Consider the following 23,733-nt stretch of genomic DNA (forward strand, 5'->3'; position numbering starts at 1 on the left):
TTCGTCGAAGAAATATCTTCGATTCATGGTACAGGGAAGGATTTATCAGTTCAGGGCTTTGTGTTTCGGCCTCTCGACGGCTCCTCAGGTGTTTACAGCGTTGATGAGAAACGTAGCAAGATGGCTACATCTGAAGGGGGTGAGGATATCTCTTTACCTAGACGATTGGCTTATAAGAGCGCAGACAAGACAAAAGTGCTTGGAGGACTTGGAGATAGCTCTTCAGTTTGACACCAGATCTCTCGGATTGCTCGTAACCTCGAGAAGTCTCACACAGTCCCCACCAGTCAGACTATCGTCTATCTTGGGGGAATTCGGATGGATTCCTCGGGGTTTTCGGAAAAAGCGGTATCCATCCCAGGAAAGAATCTCGAAAGGGTTGGAGAAAAATCTCGGTCTTCCTAGAGAAAGAACGAAGCTCAGCGAGGGAATGGCTCAGTCTTCTGGGCACTCTTTCCTCGCTGGAGCAGTTCATCTCTCTAGGGAGACTGAATCTGAGACCCTTGCAGTTCCATCTCAGAGGGAGTTGGAACAGAAGAAAAGGAGATCTTTTGGATACCTTTCCTATAGGAGAGAGTATCAAAAACCACTTACGATGGTGGTTAGGACCACTGACAAGAAACGAAGGAGTGTCCTTGGCCCTTCAGAACCCTCACCTAGTGTTATTCTCAGACGCTTCGGACACGGGGTGGGGAGCAACACTAGGGACGAAGGAAGTGTCAGGCAGTTGGACAGAAGAACAGAAGGCCTGGCACATAAATAAATGTAAAGGAACTCTTAGCAGTGCACTTAAGCACCTGCAGGTTTTCGAGAACGAAGTCAGAGGCATGGTGGTCCAAGTCAACTCGGACAACACCACGGCTCTGGCTTATATAAGAAAACAAGGGGGGACACACTCTTTCTCCCTTTACCAACTAGCAAGGGATCTGTGATATGGACAGAAGAAAGAGGGATTCGACTCCTGACGAGGTTCGTTCAAGGAGGAAAGAATATAAGAGCAGACAGACTGAGCAGGAAAAACCAGGTCCTTCCAACAGAGTGGACCCTTCATTCACAAGTCTGCCAGCAACTATGGTCTCTTTGGGGGAAGCCGCAAGTGGACCTGTTTGCAACATTCCTATCCAGGAGGATGGAGAATTTTTTGCTCGCTGGGGACGATCCCAGAGCCCTATCCATAGATGCCATGCTCATGGATTGGGAGGGCATAGACGCGTATGTGTTTCCCCCATTCAAGATGCTGGGGGAAGTAATGAGAAAGTTCGTGTCCTCGGAGGGAATGAGAATGACATTGATCGCTCCTTATTGGCCTGCAAGAGAATGGTTCACAGAGGTACAGGAATGGATATGGGAACTTCCCCAGATCTCTTCCCGAAAGGACAGATCTGCTCAAACAACCCCACTTCGAGAGGTATCACAAAAATATCCACGCTCTCGCTCTGACTGCCTTTCGACTATCGAAAGATTGGTCAGAGCGAGAAGGCTTTTTTCTCGCGAAGCGGCAAAAGCAATTGCTGGAGCAAGAAGGTCCTCAACCATGCGGATATATCAATCGAAGTGGGAAGTTTTTCAGTATATGGTGTAAGGCGAAGAAGCTGTCCTCCTCCGATACCTCTGTGACCGAAATTGCTGATTTTTCTTTGTTTTTACGAGAAGAATCTCATCTGGCAGTGTCAACCATTAAAGGTTATAAGAGCATGTTATCAGCGGTGTTCAGGAATAGGGGCCTGAACATAGAGAATAACAAAGATCTGCATGATTTGATTAGATCATTTGAAACTAAAAATTAAGAACTTCTCTCACCCCTAGTTGGAATCTGGATGTGGTTCTCAAATACCTTATGTCGGAGAGATTTGAACCCCCCGATAAAGCTACTTTCCGGGACTTGACTAGAAAATGCATTTTCTTAATAGCTCTCGCCACTGCGAAAAGAGTGAGTGAGCTGCAAGCGCTTGACTCTAGAGTGGGTTTTAAGAAGGATTCGGCTGTATTGTCCTTTAAACCTTTATTTCTGCAAAAAAAATGAAAACCCCTCGAGACCTTGGCCTAGGACCTTTTGAAGTAAAAGGCCTTTCTCAATTAGTTGGGAATGAAATGGAAAGAACTTTATGTCCTGTGAGAACTTTGAATTTTACCTGCAGAAGAAGAAGCAGTTGCAGGGTTGCAATCAGAGTTTATGGTGTGCAGTTAAAGACCCTAGAAGAGCTATGTCAAAGAATGCCTTAGCATTTTTTGTTTACAGAAACATCATAACGGAAGCCCACATGAGCTGTGATAGTGAGGCATATAAGACCTTAAGGGTAAAAGCACACGAAGTACGTGCAGTCGCTACATCATTGTCGTTCAACAAGAACATGTCAATGAAGAACATCTTAGCGGCCACGTATTGGAGATGTAACTCAGTGTTCGCCTCACATTACTTGAAAGATGTGAGAGTGACATATGAGAAAGGTTTCTCTCTAGGACCTTATGTATCAGCAGATACAGTGCTGGGGAAAGGAGAGAAGACTGATCCTTAATATTAATTTTGGTCCTTATATTTTATATATTGTGATTTTAAAATTATTGGTGTTGAGTTTTAGGTTGTTTGAAAGGTGTTTGGGGATAACGCCTTTCAATCATATTTACTAATCCACGGTTAGGATCGGGTGATCGGGATCAGTATTTTACTCCTTTATATGCCAGGAGGCATAGGTATATTGTCATGTAAGTGAATAAGACTCCAGTGACAATTGCCATTAGGTTCTGTTGAGTAAGTGGATAAGCCCCACCCCATTGACAGTCCTTTTCAAGAGTTCTCAGCCATAGGGCACACCCTCGCTGAAGCGTTTTGAGGCGAAGCAGACTTCTCAGCACAAGCTAAGAAATCTTCCGCCTAAACAGGTAGGAACTAGGGTATTATTAATTAACTTGTATTACCTACAACATATGTTGTTTACCTATTGGGTCAGTAATTAGCTGTCTCTTGCCCTCCGCCAAAGGTGCCAATCAGCTAAGTATATATCTGACAGGGAAGTTGAATGTATGAAAATGATATTGTTATTGTACAATAAAGTTTCATACATACTTACCTGGCAATATATTCGAATTGAATGGCCCACCCAGCCTCCCCTCAGGAGACAGGTGGAAGAGAAAAATCTGTCCTTAGAAGGTAATAGTTCCTATTCCTGCCCACCCACCCAGCGGCAGCCGGTAGATCACCTGACCTACCTACCTGTAGCGTGTGCCGCGAAATTCGAATTTCTATCGGGGACGACGGAGTCTATAGCTAAGTATATATCTGCCAGGTAAGTATGTATGAAACTTTATTGTACAATAACAATATCATGTTACTGATGTTTAAGAAGTTGGTTCATTTCATATAATTACTAAGTGCTATGTACATCTACAGTACCAGCATAATGCCCTTGGTCAATAACTCTTAAGGTTATCACCATTTCAGGATGGTTTGAACAGATATTAATATGGCCAACTTGAATGAGTGGCTAAATGAGACGTGAAGATTTGGACAATTTAGGATGTTTAGTTGCAAGGTAAAGGTTTCATGGTAAAGACACCATTTTTTTTCTAAGGGATAGTCTCAAGGAAGTGAATGAAGGAAGTGAATGGCATTATCTGAGTAATTTCAAAATGCACTTTTGTTTTCCATACTACAGGTTAGTCTTCGGTTTGCTGTTTGCTGGTCTTGTATGGATCACTCCGTCATACAAAGGTGACGATGGATCCTATCCATTGCATTATTATGGCCTCATAGTTATTGTGTACTTGCTGCATCAGGTAATTTTTACTCTTGACACATTTTGCTTTCAGAAATTATTATCATAATGGTTTTCATCACAAACTAACCAGCCCAAGAAGAGCCATTGTTAGGCTCAGAGGTCTGGATAAACTAATCCTTTATAATAATAAATAATAATTCATCATATTCTTGGTACTACTTAGATGTGAACTTAATGAGATATGTAGAGGAAGTAGGTGACTGTATATAGTATATTAGATTTTAAAAACACAAACTATTTCTGTTTTTTCAATTCCTTTCAGATCACTGTAAACTGTATGTTTGTAGGAGTAATGGCTTTCTTTGCTCGTATTAGTGACTCGTCCATTGGAGGAACATATATGACTCTTCTCAACACCTTTACAAACCTAGGTGGAAACTGGCCATCTTGGGTTGCTTTGCGATATGTTTCAGAGATAACTTGGAAGTCTTGCTCAGGTGTTGAAAATATTTTATCTTGCAATAAGGAAGAGGATAAATTGGTAAGTACTTTATAATAATGTATGATTTCATGTATGTACTAAAGATTGAATTTCTACAGCATGATACTGATTTATGGCTCTGAAGTTAAATTTTAGATATCATTGAAGAATACTACTGAAGTACATACATCTAGTACTAGTATTATTTTTTTATAGTAAGTGGTCTCTTCTGCATGGGCAGTGGATGTTGTGTTTCAGCCTTGGGACAGTTGCTGTGTCAAAGCATTTTCTCTCTTCAGATTGCTTAAACATGTGCTGAAGAAGTTTCATTCACTAGCAAACTTGTGGATGACACATATCGCTCCCTTTTGGCCACAGCAGGAATAGTTTCGTGACATTTTGGAAGACTCTTCTCACTTCCCTTCCAAACTTATGAAGTAGCCAAAGTTTCACTAGTTCTCACTCAGAATTGCTACACCTCACAGAGAGAGAGAGAGAGAGAGGGGGTAGAGGGCCGCTTTGGATGCCATTATGAAATATTTCCGCCACTCCTTGCAGATGCTCTACGACAGCCCTTAATGAGAAATGTATCCCCTAGAGGTTTCTATGCTAGTCCTAGTAAATTGCCTTGTTTTACAGAGGAGTAAGAAAAATTCAGTCTAAACTATTAAAGGTCATCTCTCTGTCTTTTCTTTGGTCATTTTCTTGTATGGTTTGGACTTTGGAAGGACAAGAACATTTCAGACCTTTTCATCACTATGGCATACCCATTCTTCAAGTTTAATGAAGCCACCAGTTGGGAACTAACTTTGGTGCTAGACAGTCTTTTACAACTGTTTATTTCAATGTTGGATGTCTCTTTTAGATTTGACTCAAGATTGCATTCTTGATTGCCTTGGCCACGTCTAGGCATGTCAATAAACTTTATGCCCTTTCAGGCAAGGTATCATATTTGACCTAGTGGTCCTTGCTTGTTCTCATGTTTGCTCCATAGTTCTTAGTGAAGACTCAGTTGTCTAGCAGGGATAGATACTCAGTTCTTTGCCACTCCTACTGTACCTCCTCCTTTTTAAGAGAATACTAGTATGCTTTGTCCTGTAAAGGCTGTCAGGTCTCATCGCCATTGAATATAATCTTTGGACCTTTTGCTTCTCATTTGTTTTGTCATTAGATTCAGGTGGTGTCTAAAAAGTCTATCTTCTTATGGATACAGAAGATTATTTCTTGAGCTGATGCTGTTATATCTTGAGAGGTCCATTTAAAGGGGATCTTCTGGTTAATAGCCATTAAATTTTGTCAAACAGAACTTTTAATAAGCTAAAAAATTAGCCATTGCTGGAATCTGAACATAATCCCAGTTTTTACAATTTAATTTCAAATTAGCACCGAGGTACTTCAGTGGAGAGTGCCATTTCTTCAGAATTCGACTATGTTGCCATCTGGCGGATTAGTACTGATGATGTAGTGTTGCGGTAGCCTCACAATAACAAGCGCAGCGAAGCATGTGTATTGTATTGTATTGTATTTGTCCTCAGTATTGTCCTTATGTTTTAGGTCAATTGTCATTCAAATAGTGTCAATTATGCCAACTTGTATGGCTTTTGGTTGTGCCAATACTTCTGGCAAATGTCCAAAAGGCATATCATTCCACAGGATTCCATCCAACAGAGAGAAAACAAGTCGCTGGCTGATGGCTCTTTGAAGGAAGGATATCAACATCAAAACCTTTCAACCTCTGACGCAAACTGTTGTCTGTTGAGACCACTTCTTGCTAACAGATTTAAAAGATGACATTAGGAGTAGGTTATTAGGTATGGCTATGAAATTTATATAGTATGTTTTGGGAACTTAATTTCCCTCTGAACAGACACGGTACTGACAAAGATAGGGCGGCTATCTACCGCTATCTATACTATGGTGCCTCCACTTGTATGCATTTGAATTGAAATTTATTCTTGTCAGTCATCATGTGTGTGGTGTGATGGGGTGAACGGCAGTTTTCTAAACGTATGTGTGTGTGCGTGTCCATGAATTGATGAGGGCCTTCGCTTAGTCCTTTTTAACTAGTTTATTTAATGGGGTTTTAGAATTTAGGGCTGTATGCCTAACTAATCCTACTTCAGGCTGCTGCTTTATTTACCATTTCAATCATATATTTTCAACTGACAAATACAAACCAAAACGGATATTACAGTGGACCCCCCGTTTCCGCGTTCTCCGGATTCGTGGACTCACGCATATGCGAATTTCTCTCGGGAACATTTCCCCGTATTATTCACGGAAAATTTGGCTATTTGCAGTATGTTTCTATGAGAAATATCCACAAATTCCTGTTTTTTTTATCAATTTCATTACAAAAGGCACTTTATGTGATAAAACTATTAAAAAAATCAGGTATAAAAATTTGTTGTGAGTTTTTCTTGAGTTTTAACTAACAAAATAGGAGGTTTAAAGCATCTTTATAGGGGTTCCAACTATTCGCGGGTTCTAACTATTCATGGGGGGGTCTGGTACGCATCCCCCGCGAATTAGGGGACCACTGTATCTAAAGATGGTATGCCCTCGGTTTTTGTTTTTACAAAACAAAAAACTGAAAGAAACGTCTCCAGAGAACGTTTGTTGCGCAATGTTAAAAATATGGTAGGTACTAAATTCCTAAATTGTTTAAACCCATTATGTAGTGTAAGCTGCCATTTTTATTGCGTAGACAGCACGCCTGGCGGAATAGTTCCGCCTGTCTGAGCCTACCATGACATCACGCATAACAGATGAGCCCCACATAAATAGCTGCACCTATGGTGCAATAGAAAATTGGTTGTAAAAAATAAGAAAATGTCCCGTTCAAAAAACTTTTTTCACCAGGGGTACTTAAATGGAATAATACCGCATATGGAACAACTAAAATACAACCAGAAGTTCCCCTTTAACATTCAGGATCAGGATTAGAAGTGTTCAGGCTCTCTCATAGTATGTACTCCCTGACCTTTTAAGTATAATTTATAGCCACTCCTAATGCCAGCACATGGCAGTGTTCCAACACTTTTGCAAAGTTTTACTTAAATAATGTCTCTCATAAAACTATAAGTGTATACTTGTTGGGACCTATCGATATAGCAGGCCACATACTTTCCATGGGGAAGGTTTTGGAAACATCATTGTATTTATGATATCCTGGTTTATCTGGCACATCAGAGTTGTGTGTGTCCTGAAGTGTAGCCTTCCAGAAATTATTAAATCTCCATCACTGTTTCTCTTTGACTTGATTTCTTTCAGCTTCACCTACCTTATCTTAAACTGTGAATCAGGTTCTTTGTTATTATTGGATTTGTAATGACAAACTAGTTCTTAACCCCTGCAAGACGCAGGAAATTTGGAAGGCGGGTGGTACTTAAGTAGCTAAATTTGATACGCTGATCCGCACGGGTTACTTACAATTAATTTTGTAGTTTATTGTTAAGAGGATGTAACATCTCAGACCAGGGTGTCGTAGGCTTTTTGTTAGCATTGGGCATTCTAAGAAAGAGGTTTCCAGGAATACAATCTCTTTCTGGATACGTGAGGCTATCAGGCAGGTGTGTTTGTCTCTTGACGGTTCCGTCACTGATCCTGTGCAGGCTAGAGCTCATGATGTCAGAGGTATTAGCTCCTCGCTGGTATTCAAGAAAAATTTGGCTGTTCATAGAGTTCTGAATGCTGGCACTTGGTTACGTCAGTCAATGTTCACCTCTTTTTATCTTAAGGATGTTGCTCACAGGTCTATGTAGTCCTTTTCCTTAGGTCCTGTGGTGGCTGCCCAACAGATTGTGTAACTCATTATTCCCCCTCATTGGGCAAATGTGTATATTACCTAAGACGGTTGTGTGGAAGAGAGATTGAGTGAGTTGACTGGTCTCTTTCTTTCTCTTATTCCTTTCTTCTTCCTGTGGGCGGGTTGAGGAATAGACACGTCATTTGCTGGACTGGTCTGATACAGGTGAGTAAGGTAGTCATACTGGTAGTTTGTTTGCTGTTGTTATCTAATAATCAAACCCTTTATTCAGTAGCAAATACTCTGCTCTCTAGCAAGGGGAAGTGAGGAGTGATAATGAATCTGGTTTTTTTGGTTTGTTATCAAACAGTCAGTATTTTTAGTTCCCTATTGCAATGAATCTGCTCATCTCATATATCACTGTATAAAAACTCAGTTGGCTGAGTTGTTGGATATTGGTTTATCTATCTTGTCACAGGCATTGGTCCACCTCCTGTAGATATTTCTGCTTAGAGGTGGACTGATGGGTTATCCCCCAACCGGTTTAGGATGTCTATACCTCCCACCAAGTATAAGTCTATCCTATTGTTAAGACCGAAGGTTTGTTTCGTATATGAACAAATGAAAAATTTTTTAAAAAATTGTTTTGTTCATGAAACTTACCTGTCAGATATATATATAGCTGTATTTTTCCGAATCCGACAGAAATTTAAACACTTACGACACACGCAGTGGGAGTCAGGTGGTTAGTACCCATTCCCGCCGCTGGGAGGCGGGTATCAGGAATCATTCCATTTTCTATTCATAATTTTTCTGTCGCCGGTGCTGAAAACACCTGGTTTTCAGTACCTCCGTCTTAGGATTTTGGAAACTTCATTGCCGCTAAGTATCCTAATTGTCTTTTGATTTATTTACTTGGATTTGTGGCTAGGCATACGCTATCTTAAATTGATTTGAATTTGATTCATTTTTGCATAAAATATCTGAATCTAGTTAGGCTAGTTTCAGACGGGGTTGTCTGCAAAGATAGGGTGTGGCTACCGAAAGCTTCGGTAGATTCGCACTTGGTATGTACGAGGGGTATGGGTCTTGCTTCTTTGTTGAGATTTGTCATGTAAGGAGTGTGAGACTTTGTCTATTCCGTAAGGAAGACGTATGATTCGTATGTACGCAATTAATCAGTAAACATGTCTAATTCCGTAAGGAAGACGTATGATTCGTATGTACGCAATTAATCAGTAACAAAAGTCAGGGTAGTGAACCTGCTAACCTTCCTGTAGACTTTATTTTGCATAACCCTGTAGTATGGCCTACGGGCTATGTATATGTCTACGAGAGGTGCTCGCTCTCCTTCATTGCTGTGAAGTGCTACTTCTGTAATTGTTACTCCTAACCCTGCAGTGTTGCCTTCGGGCCCTAAGCAGTGTCTGTAGAGAAATTGCCCTTTCTCTGATACTCTTTCGATTCGTAACTTAGAATCGAAAGTGCTTGCTTTAGAGAGTAAAAGTGAAGTGCAGAAGTGCAGTGATACCCCTTGTGTAGTGGAGGGTGCGTCAGATCGGCCTCGTTTCGCCTCTAGGCCGGGACCTCTGCTTGACTCCCAGAACCAGGGAGAGAGCATGTCGAAAGCCGAAGGAGGGTTACGAGGAACCCCCACCGATCTGGCGTGCCTTCGGCAGTTTCTGATGAAAATCCCCAGACTGCCTAAGTGCGTACACGAATCCTGAAGGATTGCTTCTCGTCCTCCGAAGCGCCTCCTCCCCGCGCAGGGGTTGGAGCTTTCGGATGGACTCGCGCCCTCTAAATAGAAGCTTTATAGAAGAGGACGCTTCACGTCCTCTCTCTCTCTCTCTCGTTATGCGTTTCAGTGAGAAGTAAGAAGGCGAACGTCGCCTGAACTCGTGTCCGTCTTTCCACCGAGAAATACGTAAAAGAAGTCATAGTAGCAGTAAGCTTTTGAGAGCGGACGCCCAAGCCAGGGGCGCGCGGGTGCACGCCAAGCGCGCGCCAGTGGACGCGTGAGCGCCAGTGGACCCGAGCGCGCTCCAGTGGACGCCGAGCGCGCTCCAGTGGACGCCGAGCGCGCTCCAGTGGACGCCGAGCGTGCACCAGCGCACGCCAGGTGTGTCGCCTGGCTGAACGTTTCTGTTGAACTCTTCAAGCTCTTGTTTCAGATTTGGGCTTAAAGAATTTTTACCTCTACCTTCGATGATACCTTCTACCTCACCTGCAAAGAATGTGAAGTAGGCAGTGCTTCGGAGGAAGCTTAAAGTGAACAGACAACTTCTTCTTCGAAACCCAGCAAGACATCGGGTTTCGTGAATTCAAGAGGTCTCTGTCAATTAATATTGCTTTTCGCATAGGTGGATGGAGTTAAGGAAAGCTCAAGGGAAGTTCTCGTTTGCTCTACCGCAAGCTTTGCCTTTCTGCCAATAAATTTAAGTTGCCACTACCGCAGTCAAGACTTTGCGATAAGGCAGTTACGGGTTATAAAGGCTCGATGTCCTGCACGTCAGGACTCTCGGCAACATTCAGTAGGATTCTTGCAAAGGCACTCATCAAAAGTACGCTCTTCAGGAAAGCGCAAGACAGGACTTCCTTTGCCATACTGCCAATAAATTTTAAGCTTTAGCAGGCATTAGTTGTGATACGGGAGAGGAAGCTGGTTGGAGAGTTTCTTCCTCTTCCCAGGATAATTTTGCCAGCTTTTTAGCCCATCTGAAAGGGCTTTTTCAGATGATAGATTTTGTTAGTTCCTAGTCGGGACTAACGCTGCCGAATTGAACATCGTCGTCTACCTGACGTAAGCCCAGTCTCTTAACAGGATTCTTGCCCCTTCCTCGTTTGAGACGGGAATCGGAAAATAAAATGCTCGACTTCCTGGATTACGTTTTGTCAATTCAGTGACTTTCCCCCATTGACAATATACTATCGTTTTGTCAAGTAAGTGGGTATCCCCTCATTGACAAAATATCTTTGTCCCGTAAATGGGTTAGTTCTCATTGACAAACATCTCATTAACTTGATATTGCGTAAGCGAATAAGCTCTTATTGACAAGATTCGGAAGAGCTCTCATTCGTCATTCGCAGACTCGTACAAGAAATAGACTTGTAGACTACGTCAATGAACCCTTATGTCCAATAACATAAGAAGCTTGAGCTGACTGCTTCGATTCTCCTAAGTTTTGTTCATGAAACTTGCCTGTCAGATATGTATGTAGCTGTATTTCCGAATTCAGCTATATATATGTCTGCCATGTAAGTATGAACAAACTTTATTGTGATATAATTTCATATTTTGCCTTGCGTTATTTTATTTCTGGTTGGTTCAAGTCATATACGCTTGCTGTAGTTACCTCTTCGGATGGCAACCGAGAGGTCTATGGTCCATTTTAAGGACATTTAATCGTTACTCCCTGCAGCCTTCCAGGAGTTTCCGATTTATCTTTTACCGTTGTATGGTAGTGTTCTGACGACACAAACGCATCTATATATTTAGCGTTTTCTGTTTCGCTTAAATATACCAGCTTGAGAGTCTCTTTATGCTAAAAATAACGGACCTTTTTCTTCATAGAATAGGGTAGCTGGCAACCCAGGCATAAAGTTAAGAGACGACGATGACGGACGATCGTAAGCTGCTGCTGTCACTGTCCTCTCCTCCAGTCCAAATGAGCCAGTACCAGCTCGTTCGCTGTCATGCGCGGTAGGTTACGTCTCTCTCTCCTGCGGGATTGACTGACTAACCGTATCTCTGTGCTGGCAGTTACGTCTCTCTCTCTCCTGCGGGATTGACTGACTAACTGTATCTCTGCCCTACAATCACGGACTTTAGCCTAAGATTGAGGGGATTTCTTACATGAATGAATAAACATTGCATTCGTTTGGCCTTAATATGTCCTACAGAGATATCTTACTCCTTTCAGTGCTCGTTACCGCACGGTATAGGACTACAAGTCTACCACAACATTGCACTATTATATGCTCTCTTGCTTAGGCAAAGCGCAGCCTTATTAGGGAAGTAAACATACTGTGTGGAGGAATGGATGAGCTTGCTGGGGACCATTTCCTTCCTAAAGAAGTTTGTTTCCCTGAATAGACTGCAATTCAGACCTCTACAGTTTTTTCCTACCGGGAAACTGAAATTTTATTAAAGATCTAGGAATGATTCTGAACATCTCTCGGTGCGTTAAGTATCTCTTGAGGTGATAGAAAGAAGGTGCCGGACATCTGGAGAGGGTTTCAGATGTCCTGGATCATAATCTGAAAGAAGTGGAAGCAATTCAGTCGTCCCTCCAGTCCTCGAAACGAGTTTTTGGAACCATGGTCCATATCAACTCTGATCTTCCACAGCTCTCTCATATCTTAGGAAGTATCTTCTCTCGGTCCCGGTTCGGGTTTACGAGAAAGAGCCTATTATAACAACAGGCGTAGAATGGAACGATCCTCTAGAGGTTCGTTACAGGATTGCAAAAGTCCGTACGAATCGTCTCGATCGAAGGCAGCAACTACTGACTTCCGAGTGGAATCTTTCTTTAGAAGTATGTTGAGAGTTGTGGAGACTTTAGGGACGTCCTTTCATTCATCTCTTCGCTAGGTTGAGGACGAAGAGGCTTCTTCTTCTCTGCTCCCTTATTCTCGATCCGGGAGCGGTAACATTAAACGCCATCCTATGATATTGAACGGGGATGGATGTTTAGTCTCTTTTCCCCTTTTTCAATCGCTTAGGAAATGTAATAAGATGATTTATATCATCACAGGGAGCGACAATGACGCTAATCGCCCCATGTTGGCCTTCAAGATCCTAGATTCACAGAGGTCACGTCCTTCCAAGGACCTTTTCCGAGAGAGTCGGTCTCCTTTAACACGAAAGGTACCTATAACCTCTCCGCTCTGAGTCTGACTACGTTCAGACTATCGAGATTTTGACAGCATAAGATTGCAGTCTTCCCTTTCCGTTTGAAGAATGGGATAAGCTGGCAGTCACAACTATTAAAGGAATACGCAAATATGTTGTTGACGGCCTTTGGGCTCAGAGATTTGCTTCTGTCAAACAACAAAGCCCTTCACGATCTTTGAGTTCTGTGAAATCTCGAAACTCGCTCACCATCTACTTTTTGTCTCACCTGTTTTCTCGGAGTCAGACACTCGTGCGAGATCAGGAGACATATAGTAGCCCTGAGTTTCTTGTTGACGAAGTCGGTTGCGTTTATACACCCCCGATGATCGTTTAACATGAGACCAGGTTGGACTGTCAGGCATTCGTCCTTCGGGACTGAATCGCCTTTTTGCTCCTCGCTCCTTTCTCCTGGCACCAGAAGCTCGAGTCAGGAGTGGCTCAGGAGTTGATTCGCTAACGACGTTGGGTTGCGTTGATACACCCCCCAAGGTTTGCTTAGCTTGAATCGCCCAGGCAGTCCAGACACTCATCCTTCAGCGAAGAATAGTGCATTATGGTCTTCAGGGTACAGCCTTGCTGTCCTTGATTCGTCTGACTGGTCAACTGGTTGGTCACCTGACGTTAGTACAGACGAACTGACTGTGCATGTCCAGATCGAAGCTTTCAATATGGAACTTAGACATAGTCTGAAGTTCTTGATGTCAAAGCATTCGAACATCTCCTACCTGTTAACTTCTTGCATGTGATCAGGAAGGCATTTTTCTAACCACCCTAGATACGACAAAGAGGGTTAGTGAGATTTTAAGCCATCGTCACAAGTTTTGGCTTTAGAGAACACAAGGCGGTGTGCTCTCTAAGCTTTTCGTTATGGCCTAAGAATGGAAACCCGTTTTGTCCTTGGGCCAGGAGCTTGGAAGCAAGGATGGCACAAGTTAGTGGGCAGGAGCCAGAGAGAGTCCTGTGCCCTGTCAGGTCTCTCAAGTTTTATCTACATAAAACTCAAGAAAGTCGAAGTCGTACGGACAATCTGCAGTGTTCCGAAAAGACCAGACTTGCCCATATCGAAGAACACCCTGGCTTTATTGTTAAGGAGTTCTTTCAAAAAAAGCTCCTTCTTTGTGTTTGCACAAAGATTTGAAATCTTTTTATTTGAATGCTCACGAGGTGAGGGCGCGGCCTCGGAAGCATTTCAACAGAGCAACTCTGTGTTCAATTCACACTCCCTGCGAGATGTGAAGATGGCATATGAGATCTGCTGCTCGCTAGGGCCATACGTGTCTGCAGACACAATCTTGGGGGCAAGAAGTACCACTCATCCTATCCTGTAGAAAATGGTTAGGAAGAGCTCTTAATTTAGTAGTTGAGTCGCCGACAACGGTGACTTCTTAACTCTTAAGCCTTAGTTAACACACCTTAACTTTGGCTAGGTGGGTCAGGTGGTGATATATATTTTTATATATATATTTATTTTACTTCTTAGCCCTCATGGTATGGTCAATATGGTCTAGTCACGTCGTGGTCTCGCCCCTGTTGACAGATCATCTGGAGTGCACCAGCTATATAGGTCTCTACCTCGCTGGCAACTCTAGTAGCACAAGCAGACTTACGCGGCAGTAACCACGAAGTCAGCTATGCTAACAGGTAAGGAATCAAGATATCAATTATCTGCATATATATGTTTCCTAAAATCTTCTATTCTGTCTACTCCCACCACCAAAGGTGGGATTCAGCTATATATATATCTGACAGGTAAGTTTCATGAACAAAATGATATTGTAATGATACAATTAAGTTTGTTCATACTTACCTGGCAGATATATATATAGCTGTATTTTTTCGAATCCGACAGAAATTTAAACACTTACGACACACGCAGTGGGAGTCAGGTGGTTAGTACCCATTCCCGCCGCTGGGAGGCGGGTATCAGGAATCATTCCCATTTTCTATTCATAATTTTTATTCCACTGTCTCCTGAGGGGAGGTGGGTGGGTACTTGATTATATATATCTGCCAGGTAAGTATGAACAAACTTAATTGTATCATTACAATATCATATTTTTCATAGCTAACAAACCTGAGGTCGTAACGTTTTACTGCCCACCTCTAGCCGCCCCTCTGTCATCTTATGACATCCTGGGTTGGGAAAGACTAACGTAATAGCATGGGGTGCGCAGTGTTTGACCAGCTTTCACCCAATATGCGCAGGCATTGCCAGATTTCACAGATTCCTTGCTTTACAATCTCTGATTGTTTAACGGGTTCCAGCTGGGCGCTTGAAAATTGTCCTATTGTTAAGACCTCAGGTTTGTTAGCTATGAAAAATACAAATTGTTTTTAAAAATTTATCATTTTACCACAGTCTGCATGAAAGAATCTGGAAAAAATTAATTGAACTAAAGAATTGGGGGGTGTCGGTGTTTGTGGAGAATGCATAGGTCCTGGGGTGGCACTAAATAGCACTAGAATAGGGCCAGTGTCCTCACCAATGAGGCAGGCCCACACACCACCTGATGCACATGCATTAGTTTCACTCTCTGAAGATGATCCGTCATCCTCATCACTGTCGCTTTCCGTTTCACTAGCAGTATCATCAGAGTCTGAAACTTCCTCATCACTTGTTTCATAAATTGAAATAGTAATTTCGTTTAAAACTGAAGGGGACGCCGTAACTTTCAACCTAAAATAGATAAGGTAACAACATTTTGCAACTAATTCACTGATATGCGTTGCATTTACACGACTTACAGCTCGTATTATCTCCATTTTCTCTATATGACGTTTTTATCCAACATCATCATGTAATAATTACGAAAAATAAGAACACGATAAAGGTTATGTCTCGAAACCAGGACACCAACCATGATATCTCAATTTTCATTCTAACAAAAATTAGCTTTTGCTACGAATTCACTTATACAATATACGTATTCTGCCATTACTGGTAATTCCTATTATCACTTAAAACTTGTTATCATTCTATCATGTCTTTATCCCATATTAACCTGTAATAATTACAAAAATAACGATAAAGATAATAGTTATCGAGAGCCAGTCACAGAACACTCAAAACCAACATTGAGACTGAAGTTTTCCAGGGAATTCTTGTTTTTTCCACATCATAAACCTTTTAACCAATTAAGTAATGGGATTATGATGATGTTATTGTGATGTAATAACATTTAGCCAGTGACACTGAAGTATTGATACGTCATCAGAGAGTAAGGTACTGGCGTAGGAAACCTGTGTCTGAAAGTATTGGCGCACAGTTTAAATTGGTTCACTAAAGTGGCTCAGCGTCAGGAGTAGGAAAGCCAAAAAAGTGGCTCATGGTTTTTTGGGGGTATAAGTAGAACATGTTTTTATAAAAAGTTTTTTAGAACTTTTGTGGTTAATGAATATTGATAGTTATAAATGACTTTTGTGACTGAATGAAGAAAATTTTTATTTTCTTTTTATTTTACTTTCAGGCTTGTGAAGCAGCAGATGGTACATGCATTACTGACATAGATGGATATTACATAGAAAGTTTTGCACTAGTAGTAGTAGGATTTTTATGGATGCAGTGGGGTATTCCAGTTATTAAGAGACTGCAGAATCTACCCTTGGATTCATGGTCAGTATCACAAAGGGAAGACTGACAGTAACCCTTAGATTAGGAATACGTATATTTGAAAAAATATATATATGTATTTATAGAACTAGATGTTTACCAGATATTTAATTTTTTATATTTTATATTCTGGCACAAAAATAGTTGAGGTGAGTTGATTTTCTTGAAGTATTGTGCTTCCATAAAGGTTGATTTTCATTCACAAATGTAAAGAGGAGTAAAATGGTTTTTATATAAGGAAGAATAGTGCTACATACGTACTTGCCTACCCATTCCTTGTGCTCATGCTGTTCTAGGTAGCTACGGAAGGTTCACAGATTTATAGTAAAACTGGGCCATCATTATTTTAACTGAAAACCACATCTTTTAAATAATGATTCAGAGCTGAATTAAAACATTTAAAAGATCTCTTTTAGTTTCAGTAAAGCACATTATATTAGTGCTTAAGAAAAATGTGTACATAGTATTGGGTTTTACTTTTGATTTTAGCTACTTAGTAAGGAGTAGGTCTTACATATGATTTTATTAAACCAAAAGTCCTTTTTAGCATAAAGTGAAATGTTGGAAGTAGTATTGATACCGTTGTAAGTAACTGTTTAATTATTATTTTATTTTTTATTTTCATAACCTTGATATTGTTTATATATATGAGGTGGTAAGGTATCCCAAAGATTGGTAACAATTTTACATTAACAATTTTTTTATTTATTAGTCTAAACAAGCAGTTGATTTACTATTAGATGAGGCTTACAAAGTTATATCCATTTTTTCTTACTGCATGGTTTCCAGTCACATTCTGGGAATGCTGCAGTATGGAACCAGGATAAAAGAGATGCATACTCAGAAGTTTCTGTGGTCCTTTATTTTGACAATATAATTGATATCTTTAATTTTTTTTGTTAATCATCAAGGGAAGTAGAAGTGTTAAAATAGTATAAAATGGTGTGAAATACATTCCGTCATAAAAAATTCAACGTGCAAATTTGTCAAGAATGAATTTAAATTGACTTCATACTAAGGGATTGTACAAACTTTTAGTGACTTATAGACACATATGGCTGTTTGTGGTTCTTAGTGTAAACTGAATATGGATTATGGCCTAAGTGAGAATTTTCCACAAGAATAACCTTGGAGTTCAGCTGTGAATGCATCTTTTCAGTTTTTATCCCAACTTGTTAATTTTAAATGTGTTGTAATGATTTGTGTCATCTTGATTTTATTTCCTCTCATAAGGTAGTTTAGCATTATACGTAATTGTTTTTTGAGCCAAGAAAGGCAAGGTGAAGGCAGTTGAAGATGATTCTCCTCCCCTACTGGGAGTGGTGATGCAAGTACGTGTATTTTATTAACCATTTTCATAACAAACAGTTTATGTAGTAAAAAGGATATTTCATCCTATCCATGATTAAGGTCACTGAATATTGTTATGATAATTCTGCTTTTTTTTTTTTAAGGCTCACATTGTTTGTGTTGGAAGTTAATCTTTTTGTAAAGGAAACAGCTATTAAATCTGGATTTTCTTTTCAGTACTTTACCTGATAATGCATTTCTGAAGTGAAGGCATTTTCGAAAATAAGACATTGTTTTAGCAGTGTTGACTGGGTTGTGCTTATAGTAAGAATAATCGTGTCTAGTTACATGTTTTATACTTTTTTATGATAAAGATCTGGTTTGTTATAGGACTTGTGTATTTCATAAAATTGTTCATAAATGTTAATACTTTATTCTGAAAGTATTTCACCTTACTTAAAATCTGTGCATACTTTTGTGAATTTTCTGTTAATACAGTGTGCTTCAAAATGTTGTTTAAATTATCCATTATTCATATATGGTACAAACCCTGGTCTTTACTTAGAGGAAAATCTCTTAATGCTAACTAGATCCGGTTAAAAATTTTAACCAGATCCAGCTAGCGCCAAGAGATTTTCCTCTATGTAAAGACCTTAGGTTTGTAGTTATGAAACATACAAATTGTTTAAACATTTGTCATTTATGTTAATTTCTAGTAGTGGGATTATGTCATAGATCATACCCTACTTGGCTGGCTGATGTAATTTCATACACCACAGTACGTTTCATGATTTCATGTATTTCATCCTGAACATAACACACTAACCAACAGAAACTGAGGTAAAGAGTTTTTTCTTTGTAAAACAGTTTCCTTGTGAGTTATTAGGCATATACAAACTTGACACTGAAATTATTAATTTTTTTCCCTTGAATTTCATTTCAATGGTGGTTTTGTTAGGAAATGACAGTCTATCACTAATTAATACTGTACAGATTATATCAACACTAAATTGATAAAATATTGTCACATGAACTCTGAATCAAGGAGTGTTGACAATCATAAATATTGTTTATTTTTAGATGCATAATTTGAACAATAATCCACTTACTGAAGCTTAGATTCATAAATGTCAGGTCACTAACATTTAAATGTGACACATCACCTTTGGATACCTGTAATCTTTCTTGGTGGGTTACGCACAGTTATTTCAGTGATGTGGTTAGACAGGCAATGCCTTGTGTGCCTAGCCTGAGTTGTCATTCAGCTTCATTGATTCAGAGATTGAGATGCTGTCCTTCAGAGTATATGTGGTAATGTCTGCTTGTGTCTTACCTTGTGTCAATGTTCATTCAGAGATGAATTTTAGATGAACTCTTTAAATAGAAGATACTCATTCAATAGTTCCATACCGGACAGCCTTGTAAGTCAACCCCTTAGTAATTTTTCCGTTTAATCTTGTTCAGTATTATCAGATAATCATTTTGTTAAAATTGTAAAATTTGGGAATTCGATGATGTTTCAATACCTTTTCATTTAATAAATAAAACAAACATGAATACAGTACAATTTATGAAAATTTATTTCACTTGGAATAACAAACTGTACAATATAAATTTATTTCTGTATGGCTCAGCATGCCACTTTTTTCATTTGCCTTTGAAAACCATTTGAATTATTATTTTCAGTAAAAATAGAGAAATTTATGAAACTGTTTACATTGAATGTGTTTGGTATGTCATTCCAGCATTTTTTGAAGAATTATAGTATGTTCAGCAGTTCACCAGTCTTTATGAATTTCAGTGCATTAGTCGTTGTATACTTTTGCTCAGCATTTGAGCCTGTACTAATGTTTCTTAGTAATGATCCCAATGTATTTGGTTTGTATCCATGCTTCTTTAGACTGTAGCCATATGAATGAGCTGGCTAAGATAGTCAGAAAACCTTTTGTCAGTGTTGTGATATTATTTATTAAAATGAAAATAAATTTGTTACATTGAAGCTTTAGTGGATTTGTAACTTTGCACAAATATTTATTTGGATTGGAATTATTACTTAATATACTTTAGGCAGTGGTCAAGCCTAGCCTACCCTTGGCAATTTTGATAGGTCAGTTAATCCAACCTGGTGCATCTCCCATAAAATTCAGATCATCACCTCTGTAAATATGCAGTATTATAATAGGTGCATTGACTCAAAATGTTTGTTTGTAAATGTCTGGTCATTTTTGATACAAGTCTTAATGTGACTATGCCTATAACAATACTTTTTCCTAAACTGATTGATTCTAGAAATATACAATATTATATACACATTACCATAATTCCCACAAAATCAGGTAATAATACATAGTGAGTGCGTAGTTATATATGGAATTTTTTCTTAACACCTTTTGTATTGTATCCAATATACAGTCGTAATTTTTCTTCACTGTTCAGGTTTGTTTAAAACTATGATGTTTATTTGCCCTGGAACACTTTTGCATTATTCGTACACAAACCAGTTATTTGAATGGAGGTGTGTTCTTCACTCTGACTGAATAAAAACAGTAAAATCAAAGGTGAGCCAGTTAGCCATGATTAGCAGTGGGTCTCGCCAATGAACATTCATTCGTTTTTGTCTCTAGCAGTGTCCCTTGGTACAGTATTAAATGTAAAACTTACATTTTGGCAATCCGTCAACAGATTGATTTTTTTATGTTGATACAGTAATAAAATGAGTTTTATATATTATGTACAATTAAAAATGTTCAATCAAATATTCACTTTAGTGTATGTTCTACGTACATATATAGCTCATCATGCCAGTTAAAAAGAAATTCGTTCCTTGTTACAATCTTATTTGTAATTTTGATAAGAAATCCTTTTCTTGTTACAATCTTATTTGTCATTTTGATGTTTTTCTAATAAACCAAATGATTGCTAATGCTTTCATAGAATAAAATAATGATCAAATTTGTTATCTTAAGAGATGATATTAGTGTGTACTGATATTCCAAAAAAATGCTGGTATATAATATTGCTTAGGGTGTTTGAAACATATATGGTATGGTTTGCAAATAAGTATATTGAAAGCAGTTGTGAATTATGAGGCTTAATACAGCATACATTGTAAATATTCAAGACATTGAATATGGTTATACATACATGAATAGTATTCTGAATATTTTTTTTATTTATTTTCCTTGTAAAATTTTGCTATACCAGTACATAGCAATAGTTTATCTGTGGGTAACTACACTACTTTCATAGCATTAAACCTATGCTGGTTGATTTAGAGTTGTCATCGTGATACATAGCATGTACTGTATTTACGATGAATGCAGAACCTGTAGCTGAATCCAGGGAAGAATTCAAGATGCATGTGTAAGGGAAAGTGAAGATGAGAAGGCAGCAGAAGTCCCATTATATTATTTGACATTGTTATCATGAGAATGCTTTATGCTGAAACTTGTGTCATACATTGACACACTTATATTGGAAAAGCAGGAAGATTACTGTGAGCTAGACTTTTAGAAATTATAATAATCGTATCGTCCATAAAGTGTAGATAATGTTGAAATGACATTTTAAATACTTTGGATAGGTAATAAAATCCATGAAGTTAGATAGTTAATGAAATTAGTCAAGTCTGTCCTGACAAACTACAAAGATAATTAATTTTTTAAACTTTAAGGAATAAAGAAAATTTATACAAGTTATATAAAAATAAAGGAAGAATAAAGTTAATTACATAGAAATTTATCTAAAATATGAAATATACATTTGCCAAACTTAAATTGCATGGTACTGATCGATGTTGAAGTTCAGAACTCAGAACATTACCAGGTAATTTTTATGAACTCGAGATAATCTATGAAGTATAATTTACCAGAAGGAACCAATGAAAAATCTCAGTATATTTATTACAGTAATGTAAATTTTGTAAGTACAATATGCCAAAAAGTGCCTCAGTGGCGTGGTTGGTATGGTGTTTGCTTCCTACCTCAGTGGTCGCGGGTTCGATTCTCGGCCATTCCATTGAGGAGTGAGAGATGTGTTTTTCTGGTGATAGAAGTTCACTCTCGATGTGGTTTGGAAGTCACGTAAAGCCGTTGGTCCCGTTGCTGAATAACCACTGGTTCCATGCAACGTAAAACCACCATACAGACAAACAAACAATATGCCAAAATTTACTTCAAGTGAAAGAATGTGCCATCACTTGGTAAGAATTATTTTCAGTCTTTTGTAGTGATAACATTTCCTGCCAACTTTGCCCAAGAAACTGGTAATGCAAGAGTTCCAAGGCATAAAGAAAGATCTTGTTAGGTGTAATTTAACAAACTTAGCAAAAATATATCCTGCTAAAATAGATAAATTTTAAGGTGCTTCAGGGTGGAGATTCACACAAATGGTGGCAATTTGTAAATTCAGGATACTAGTCATCGGCTCCCCGTATTTAGGGTCTTTTGATAAGGAAAAGGCTAATTGGAGGGGTTGCTGTGGTAGTGTTTAACACTCGCCCCAGGTTTATACCGACACCTTTTATATAGGTAAGCGAGTCGGAGAGTTCTGACATGTCCAATTTAGCAGTTCTCTGGTATTATAGCAATATTTTACTAGAAATAGTGCTAAAGGAGACACATTTCACTTGGCGACACGGCTTCCTCGCCCAGAAATAGATTTTTCCTACGTCAAAATCCCTTTTATGTGTCACTTCTGATTAAGGATCAGCCATTAAAATAGTGATTCACTGAGTGTATTACACACAGAATGTAGCCATTGTGAATATTTTAAATTTAGCTATGAGGTAACTTTAATTGCATTACATCTGTATCATCTTATGACTTTTAATAACAGCCATATTTTTAAAAATAATATAAATGTTATTTCAAGATGACTTTCATATTTTCAGGTGGTGTGTTTATACTCCAAAAGCGTGTGGCCACTTTAATCTGTTCTTCACCTGATTCCCTTCGTAACAGAAGCAAACTCATATTATGATCCCCAGTCAAATATGTTATCATTGTGTAGAGCAGGGGTTCTTAACCTTTTCATGACTCCAGACCCCCACTGAATTGCCCGGTTAGGTTCCATACCCCCTTTGCTTAAGTCCACTGAAGTCCTATTTGTTTTAAGTATGAATAGCTAGGAATAGAATATACAAGGAAATCAAAAGCATTTATAGTTTTATATTAGTTATTTACAAAATGTTCCTATGCATACATTGACACATTAAAATAGAATATGTATATAGTACTTCAGGTATCCAGAGATAAAGTCCCATACCCCCAGCATGTAGATCTCATACCCCTTAGGGGTATGGATACCCGCTGTTGAGAACCTCGGGTATAGAGGGAGTAATTCATATACTCCTGATAGTTCAAGGAAAATGATTTGATTAGATATATGGGCAGTCCCAGGGTTACAACAGAGGTTCAGTTCTGACACCGCATCTTAAGCCGAAAATTGTTGTTACTCGAAATATCATAGAAAATCTTCTTTTAAGAAAACTTACTTTTTATCCTCTGGGTGTCTTGAAAACAACATATAACCTGCATTTTTATTGGGTTTTCTAAAAAAAAAAAAAAATTTACTAATCTGCTATTTTTGGAGCGATGTTTTACCCGTCGGACGGGCGTCATAAACCCAGAACATGCGTTGTAACCCAGGAAATAATTTTTGGCAAATATATTTGAAGAGCGCAGTAAGCTCAGAAAATTGTAAGCCGAGCCTGTCGTAACTCGTGGACTGCCTAATTTGAGGACCTTTTTAAAGATATTCTTGAAATTTTATAAAAGAGTAATTTAGGAATTTTATTGTGTAGTTTGAGAATCTTTTTACAATTGAAATTTGATAAAAGGTTAATTCAGAAACTTAATTTACTTGATTACTTTGGGCAGAGGTGTAATTTAATATAGCATAATCAACTAGACCAGCAACACAGCATTGGTCCGAGGACTGAGAAGATGCAATATTATCAGTGTTAATACCTTGCTTTCTTTAAAGGAATTA

General features: G+C 38.9%; 1 protein-coding gene across 3 annotated transcripts in view; it reads left to right on the forward strand.

Annotated features, from left to right (window-relative positions):
• LOC135197168 (acetyl-coenzyme A transporter 1-like) overlaps nt 1-20,903 on the forward strand; it is an 81,578-nt gene extending 60,675 nt beyond the window's left edge. For all 3 annotated transcript variants that reach the window (XM_064224151.1, XM_064224150.1, XM_064224152.1), the window contains 3 exons: nt 3,654-3,774; nt 4,039-4,257; nt 16,310-20,903. In XM_064224151.1, the coding sequence (XP_064080221.1) occupies nt 3,654-3,774; nt 4,039-4,257; nt 16,310-16,480 (511 nt within the window). In that variant the 3' untranslated portion in view covers nt 16,481-20,903. The remainder of the gene's footprint in view (nt 1-3,653; nt 3,775-4,038; nt 4,258-16,309) is intronic.
• Nucleotides 20,904-23,733: the final 2,830 nt, after the last annotated feature.

The sequence above is a fragment of the Macrobrachium nipponense genome, chromosome 18 (assembly GCF_015104395.2).
Source record: "Macrobrachium nipponense isolate FS-2020 chromosome 18, ASM1510439v2, whole genome shotgun sequence".
NCBI classification, from domain to species: Eukaryota; Metazoa; Arthropoda; class Malacostraca; order Decapoda; family Palaemonidae; genus Macrobrachium; species Macrobrachium nipponense.